Source organism: Mastomys coucha, chromosome X (assembly GCF_008632895.1).
Source record: "Mastomys coucha isolate ucsf_1 chromosome X, UCSF_Mcou_1, whole genome shotgun sequence".
Taxonomy (NCBI): Eukaryota; Metazoa; Chordata; class Mammalia; order Rodentia; family Muridae; genus Mastomys; species Mastomys coucha.
The window spans coordinates 13,539,616-13,548,579 of NC_045030.1; the positions used below are offsets into that span (position 1 = coordinate 13,539,616).

The 8,964-nt window shown below is 37.0% G+C and overlaps 1 protein-coding gene across 1 annotated transcript in view; it reads right to left on the reverse strand.

The window, feature by feature from the left end:
- Slc9a7 (solute carrier family 9 member A7) overlaps positions 1–8,964 on the reverse strand; it is a 110,656-nt gene that overhangs the window by 16,146 nt on the left and 85,546 nt on the right. Inside the window, exon 14 of the mRNA XM_031344235.1 lies at positions 6,385–6,467. Coding sequence (XP_031200095.1) covers positions 6,385–6,467 — 83 coding nt within the window. The remainder of the gene's footprint in view (positions 1–6,384; positions 6,468–8,964) is intronic.

The following is an 8,964-nucleotide window of genomic DNA, read 5'->3' on the forward strand; positions in this document are numbered from 1 at the left end:
CTCCTCCCATTGATACCTGACAAGGCCATCCTCTGCTACATATGCAGCTGGAGCCATGTGTACTCCTTTTTTGATGGCTTAGTCCCTGGGAGTTTTGGAGGATCTGGTTGGTTGATATTGTTGTTCTTCCTATGGGGTTGCAAACCCCTTCAACTCCTTCAGCCCTTTCTCTAACTCTTCTCCTGGGGACCCTGCACTCAGTTCAATCGTTGGCTGCAAACATCTGCCTCTGTATTTGTAAGGCACTGGCAGGGCCTTTCAGGAGACAACCCTATCAGGCTCCTTTCAGCATGCACTTCTTGGTATCCACAATAGAGTCTGGGTTTGGTAACTGTATATGGGATGAATCCACAGGTGGGACAGTCTCTGAGTGGCTTTTCCTTCAGTCTTTGCTCTACACTTCATTTCCATATTTGCTTCTGTTCTCCTTCTAAGAAGAACCGAAGCACCCACACATTAGTCTTCCTTCTTATTGAGCTTCATGTGGTCTATGAATTGTATCCTGGTTATTTTGAGCTTTTGGGCTAATATCCATGTATCAGTGAGTGCATATCATGTGTCTTCTTTTGCAATTAGATTACATCACTCAGGATGATATTTTCTAATTCTATCCATTTGCTTAAGAAATTTTATGAATTCATCATATTTAATAGCTGAGTAGTACTCCATCGTGTTAATGTACCACATTTTCTGTATCCATTCCTCTGTTGAAGGACATCTGGGTTCTTTCCAGCTCCTGGCTATTATAAAAAAGGCTGCTATGAACATAGTGGAGTATGTGTCCTTATTACATCTTGGAGCATCTTCTGGGTATATGCCCAGGAGTGATATAGCTGGGTCCTCAGGTACTACTATATCCAATTTTCTGAGGAACCACCAGACTGATTTCCAGAGTGGTTGTACCAGCTTGCAATCCCACCAGCAATGAAGGAGTGTTCCTCTTTCTCCACATCCTTGCCAGCATCTGCTATCACATGAGTTTTTGATTTTAGCCATTCTGACTAAGGCTTGTCTTAAATTTCAACAAAAACAATGGAAAACACACATATACATGGAAACTGAACAATGGTCTACTCAATGATAACTTTGTCAGTGAAGAACTAAAGAAAAATTAAAGACTTTTTAGAATTTAATGAAAATGAAGACACATCATACCAAATCTTATTGTACACAATGAAAGCAGTGTTAAGAGGAAAACTCATAGCTCCAAGTGCCTCCAAAACAAAACTGGAGAGAGCTTACACTACTAGCAGCTTGACAGCACACCTGAAAGCTCTAGAACAAAAAGAAGCAAATACACCCAAGAGGAATAGATGGCAGGAAATAATCAAACTCAGGGCTGAAATCAACCAAATAGAAACAAAAAGAATTATATACAAAGAATCAACAAAACCAGGATCTGGTGCTTTGAGAAAATCAAAAAGATAGATAAATCCTTAGCTAGACTAACCAGAGGGCACAGAGACAGTATCCAAATTAATAAAATCAAAAACAAAAAGGGATATAAAACAACAGAAACTGTGGAAATTCAAAAAAAATCATCATCAGATCCTACTACAAAAGTTTATACTCATCTAAATTGGGAAATCTGGATGAAATGGACAATTTTCTAGACACATACAAGGTGCCAAAAATAAAACAGGATCAGATAAACCATCTAAGCAGTCCCATGACCCCTAAAGAAATAGAAGCAGTCATTAAGAGTCTTCCAACCAAAAAAAAAAAAAATCCCAGGACCAGATGGGTTTAGTGAAGAATTCTATCAGACCTTTAAAGAAGACTGAATACCAATACTCTTCAAACTATTCCACAAAATAGAAACAGAAGGAACACTACCCAATTCATTCTATGAAGCCACAATTAAGCTTATGCCTAAGACACACAAAGACCCACAAAAGAAAGAGACCTTCAGATCAACCTCCCTTATGAATATCAATGCAAAAATACTCAATAAAATTTTTGCCAACCGAATCCAAGAAGACGTCAAAATGATCATTCACCACGATCAAGTAGGCTTCATCCCAGAGATGCAGGGATGGTTCAATATACAGAAATCCATCAATGTAATCCACTACATAAATAAACTCAAAGAAAAAAAAACACATGATCATTTCTTTAAATGCTGAAAAAGCATTTGACAATATCCAACATCCCTTCATGATAAAAGACTTAGAAAGATCAGGAATTCAAGGCCCATACCTAAACATAGTAAAAGCAATATACAGCAAACCAGTAGCCAACATCAAACTGAATGGAGAGAAACTTGAAGCAATCCCACTAAAATCAGGGACTAGACAAGGCTTCCACTCTCTCCTCACCTATTCAATATAGTACTCGAAATCCTAGCCAGAACAATTAGACAACAAAAGGAGGTCAAAGGGATACGAATTAGAAAGGAAGAAGTCAAATTATCACTATTTGCAGATGATATGATAGTATACTTAAGTGACCCCAAAAATTCTACCAGAGAACTCCTAAACCTGATAAACAACTTCAGCAACGTAGCTGGATATCAAATTAACTCAAACAAATCAGTAGCCTTCCTCTGCTCAAAGGATAAACAGTCTGAGAAAGAAATTAGGGAAATGGTACCCTTCACAATAGTCACAAATAGCTGGGCAGTGGTGGCGCACACCTTTAATCCCAGCACTTGGGAGGCAGAGGCAGGCAGATTTCTGAGTTCGAGGCCAGCCTGGTCTACAGAGTGAGTTCCAGGACAGCCAGGGCTACACAGAGAAACCCTGTCTCGAAAAACCAAACCAAATCAAACCAAACAAAACAAAACAAACAAAAACAAACAAACAAAAACAAACAAACAAACAAACAACCCACAATAGTCACAAATAACATTACATACTTTAGTGTGACTCTAACCAAGCAAGTGAAAGATCTGTATGATAAGATCTTCAAGTCTCTGAAGAAAGAAATCAACGAAGACCTCAGAAGATGGAAAGATCTCCCATGCTCGTGGATTGGCATGATTAATATAGTAAAATGGCCATCTTGCCAAAAGCAATATACATACTCAATGCAATTCCCATCAAAATTCCAAATCAATTCTTCCATAGAGTTAGAAAGAGCAATTCTCAAATTCATCTGTAATAACAAAAAACTCAGGATAGCCAAAACTATTCTCAACAATAAAGGAACCTCTGGTGGAATCACCATCCCAGACCTTAAGCTGTACTACAGAGCAATAGTGATTAAAAAGTGCACGGTATTGGTTACAGTGACAGGCAGGTAGATCAGTGGAATAGAATTGAAGGCCCAGAAATGAACCCATACACATATGGTCACTTGAACTTTGACAAAGGAGCTAAAACCAACCAGTGGAAAAAAGACAGCATTTTTAACAAATGGTTCAACTAGCGCTCACCATGTAGAAAAATGCAAATCGACCCATTCTTATCTCCTTGTACAAATCTCAAGTCCAAGTGGATCAAGAACCTCCACATAATACCAGATACACTGAAACTTATAAAGGAGAAAGTGGGGAACAGCCTCGAACACATGGGCCCAGGAGAAAAATTCCTGAACAGAACACCAATGGCTTATGCTGTAAGATCAAGAATTGACAGATGGGACCTCATAAAATTGCAAAGCTTCTATAAGGCAAAGGACACTGTCTATAGGACAAAATAACAACCAACAGATTGGAAAAAGATCTTTACCAATCCTACATCCAATAGAGGGCTAATATCCAAATTTTCTTCTCATAATACCAAATCTAAATGTTCTGGGTTTGTGGTGATGAGGAAGTAGAATGAATCATGGGTAACTTCTGCACCTAAGCTTCTAAGCTGACTGTGCCTACTTTAGTTTCTGTTCCCTGAATTAAGAAGTAGAAACCCCAAATTCTCCAAATTTAAACTCAGATGGAACTTTAGAGCTTACTTCTGTTTCTCTTCAAAGAATCAATTATCACTTTACCATTTGTCCTTCCTTCTCTCCAAGCCCAAGGAACAACATGATTTCTGGATTACCATTTAGGCAAAGTTCACATGACTTTATTAAAGAAATCCCTGGAAGTTCTGTTTCAGATAATAGAAAATATGACAATTTGGACTAGCCTTTCTATTAAGAACAATGAGAAATCCTAGACAATGAAAATGAAACAAGGGAAAGGCCTTTGCTTGATGGCTTCAGAAAATGACCAAGACAATGAAGAGGGCTGAAGTCCAGGAGGAAAACACCAAGTATGTGAGCCTGGCTCTTGTTGAGCCCCAGTTCCCATCAAGCTTAGCAGACCATCTGTCATCCTCAGATGTGACAGGATGAGACTGATAGAAACTGGAGTTTGAAGGCCTACTGAGGAAAAAGATACCAAGCTTTAGGTTGGAACCCTAGATGAAAGTGGAAAGAGAAAACAAACTAACCCTCATAGGAATTGAACCTGGCTTAATAATCTCCTTTTTGCTGGTTGGGAAAAGGTGACTTGGAATTGCTATTGCTTAGGTCTAGCTGTACAGTGTCCTAAACTGAAATCCTTAAATCACCTCTGAAAGATGGCATCATATAGAGCTTCTCAAGTTATCTCTAGATGTGGTCCTTGTCCATATTTGTCACTCAGCTAAAGAAAACATACACACAGGAGATAAAGAATCTAGACTCTAAAGATAATTTAGGAAACTGGTTTTATGACTTTTAGACAGGCAATGATTTCTGAAGCAGGACACAAAAGATACTAACCAGAACAGGATTAATCAACCAGATTAAGAGTTTCTGTTCCTCACAAGGTTTAATTTGGAAAGTAAATAAACAATGTATAAATTGGGAGATGATACATTATCATATATAAGCAGCAAAAGGTGCATATTCAGATACATAATGGACTCTTACTAATCAGTAAGAAAAATTCAGATAGCACAATAGACAAATGGGCAAGAAATGTAAAGAAGCATTTCATAAAGAAAATATACAATTCCCAGTAAACATGTGAAGAGAGTCCTCAATCCTGTGAGCTGTCACAGAAATATAAATTAGGGCCACAAGAAATTATACAATAAAAGTCAGGAGTGATAATAACAATTGTTGGCAAATATGTGGTGTAACTGAAACTTTCAGACACTAGGAATATATGAAATAGTCTCACCACCTTGGAAAACTATCTTCTAATATTGAACCTACACATACATTGTGCCTCAGCAATTTTCTTCCTAGTCCCACTGAAAACATATATACAGTATATCAAGGACATGAATGAATAAGAATGTTCACAGAAGTTTTCTTCAAGAAGGCAATAACCCAATGTTCATCAATAATAGAATGATAAATTGTGGGATAGGAATACAATGAAACACTATGCAGCAAGAAAAACAAATATGCTAGAACTAAACACAACATGGATGAATCATACAAATAAATGAGACAAGAAAATAGGTATATACAGTATAACCTCATACATATATATACACTATTTTCAGTTATATGTACATTTATAATATATGTTTTGTACTTATGTTATATATAATTGAAAAACAAATAAAATCATTAAATATTATGAAAGTCAAAAACTGAAAAAAAAAGGATGTGGCTACATTTCAGGAGGAAAAATAATATTGTTTTATGCAAGTTTCCATGTTTCTTGACTGGCTTAATGTTAAATGAGTGTGTTTATTTTGAGACAGGGTCTTATACAGCTCAGGCTGGCTTTGAACTCATTATGTAGTTCAAGCTAGGCATTATCTTCTAGCCTTCCTGCAACCACCTTTTCAGTGATGGGATTACAGGCTTTTGCTTGAACAGTTGGCTCTTAGTATGTATATTGACCAAGAACATTTATAATTTGGGTATGTTTCTCTTTATCTTTTATACTTTGGAAGAAGATTGCTTTAACATTTTCAATGTCTTAAATATATTCATAGTAAGCCATCTACCCATTTGGTCACTATATCAATTCAAAATATCATTCAGGTTTAACTATTTTCTTTTATTTGACTTGACAAATATAGTATGTATCCTGTATATGGCTCTATTATGCCAGGATAACATTAGATATAATTGGCCAAATTTCACCAATAAGAATAATCCTTACCACAAGGAAGTCCCAAAACTCTGTGCCCTTCCAGACTGCAGGGAAGATGACTGCAGGGAAGATGATTTTAAGTAGTTTACCTACAAAGATACAAAGCTTTTGAGAGCCACTTGAGTCTGCCAGGCTATAGAGTAACTGTTCTCCTGAAATGTCCATACTCCTCGTGGTTAAAGTAATGTTTACCTTACCACCTATGATTGAAAGATCAATGCATTCATCCCAAGAGAAGACTGAGTATGCTTTCCCTGTGCACACCTTTCCTTATTTGTCAGCAGTGTCACCCACTGACCATTCATCAAGTGGCTGTTGTCACCAATATCTCCTGAGCCCAGAAGAATGCAAAAGGATACTTATGATCAAAGCTGTACCACAGCCTGAATATCCATGCACTTTCCTGCTTTGTCCGGCTTCCTCCAACAGAATCCAGGCCATCCTAGAAGAAACCAGAGAACACTAATTAGGGAAAGGGGCACTGAGAGAAAGGGGAAAGGCTAGTTTTGAAATCCTCACTCTTGTGTTTTGCCAAAATTAAGATTAAACCCAGAGCCTTGCACAAGTTAGGCCATTGCTCTCAACATGGGCTCATACAACTACATCAACTATAATTTTCACAGAGCTAGAGCACTATACACTACTACAGATGCAGCTCTCAGTGGTAGAGAATTTATATAGTATGTACAGGGCCTTAAGTTCAATGTCTAGAACCACACCTGCAGAGATATATTGAGAGGCAATATGCTAGCAGAAATCAAGCAAACCCAAAAGGGAAAAAAATCAATTCCCAAAGTAAAAAAGGCCTAGTCATATTTCTAGGTAGGTGGAGACAATATTAGTATAAACTGCCTTTTGGCATTTTTATTTTAATTTCCCTCCAGCTACCTTTCAGGAGTTAATTACCTTACAGTGATTTAGATCCTTGTAGGACAAAATTGGTATCGCCAGTAATAAAGAAAGCTTAGGTAAAATCAACTTTCCAGGTTTTCCCAAAGTTGGCTTAGAGAAATGACAGCGCTGAACTTCCTGAGCTTCCTGAGCTTCCTGAGCGCTCTTTGCAGTACTAGTCTAGGTTTCCAGGTAATAGGACTACACATCTCTCTATTAGCTTTAGGGGGCAGTGGCCAGGGAAACAAGAACCAGGCTACAAATTATGGAATTTTTAGCTATTATAAAGTAGCAAATTCCTCATTGTTCTTCTCAAATATCCTCAACAGTTAATTTTCAATAGCTATAAGATCAGGCACTCATTTGAGATTTAAAATGTCTTTTCTACACAAATAGTTTATAAGAAGTAAACTGATATAAAGATTAGATTGACTTTAGCAGTTTGAGGGTATATCAGGGGGTTCTGTATTGCTGGATGGCAGGTTCTCCAAGTGCAAGTGAAACACACCTATTTTTTTTATCACCATCCTTTTTAATACTACAGTGAGGGTCAAGTGTGCAAAGGAGGTACAATCAGCAATATATACTAAAACTGCAACCAAAACTACAAGCAATGCTGAATCACAGGGAGAGTCATTCTGTGCTGGTAACAAAGGTAGTCAAGGATATTTGAGAATATGAATATATAGGATAGCCTTCTATATGACATGAGCAAGCACTATTAAGTTACACCATCAAAGATCAATTAAAAAGTAGTCACCATGGAATTTGAGGAATACATACTGATGGATATGGAATTTGACTAAATACACCATTCTGTGGTTGAGAAACTAACACAAACCAATTTTATTTTAAAGTTTTATAAATCCAGGTGGGATAAAAAGGACAGAAAAATGTTTCAGGTTTTTTATACCAAGTGTTCCTCTAAGTAACTGCTAACTAATGCTAGAAAGATTTTTAAATGCTACATGGTTGATTGAAAATTATAATCCTCTTGGGAGGAAAACACTAAATATTTCTTTGGAAGTTATTTAAAAAGATTTACCCTCTCTCCTCTTCGTGTGTGTGTATGTGTGTGTGTGTGTGTGTGTGTGTGTGTGTGTGTGTGTGTGTGTATGTGTGTGTGTGTATGTGAGTGTGCGTGTTGGTCTCTATGGATCCTCTGTAGCTCCAGTTACAGATGGGTACCCAGAACTGAAGTAGGATCTTTAGAGCAGCAAGTGTTCTTGTCTGCTGAGCCAACTCTCCATTCCCACAAAATTTTACTTAAGAAAACACTGCACATCATCAAGGATACTATAACTTAAACTTTTTCCATTTGTGTCTTCTTTTCATCTAGAAATATTTTACATGGCCCTAGTTACATATAAAATCAAATACTGATAATAAATCATAAAGAGACTTATCTTAAAATAGTTCTTTGATATATACATAATTTAACATTTCTAATATTAAAGGTGAAATTAATTTTTATATAAATGAGATGGATGTACTTATTTTAATATAAATCTTGGCTGAGTTTTTGATAACCATTTTAATTTTATAATTGTTAATGTAGGGGATGCTGTTTCACATAAATATGTAGCACAAAATTTAAAAGTATGCTATGGTCCATTTCAGAAATTGCTGGAAATTCTATCTAATCCTAAGTCAAAATTTATCTATTTTTTTCCTACACACACAAAAAAAAAACAAACTCAAAATGGAAGAAAACTGAGCTACAAGTCACAAGAGTAAATCAGGAAAAAATCCAAAGTGCTAACTTTTTAAAGCTTAGTCATCTCTAGCTCCAAAGAGATGGTATCAGAGGCATGATTAAGGACAGGAAGAACTTTGCTCTACATATAGTAGCTTTGAGGAAATCAGGGCAGGTTTCAACTACTTTAGTGCCCAGAAGTCACGAGATGCTTCCCTGTGAACTTGGAAGAACACAAGGCTGACAGGGTAGCCACTGTAGAGACAGGCGGGGCTTTCTTGTCCTGTACTTGGAGACTGGGGTGCCCATTCCCTCATTGTCCACAAAACAGGCAGAACTTCTTTCTGTTGTC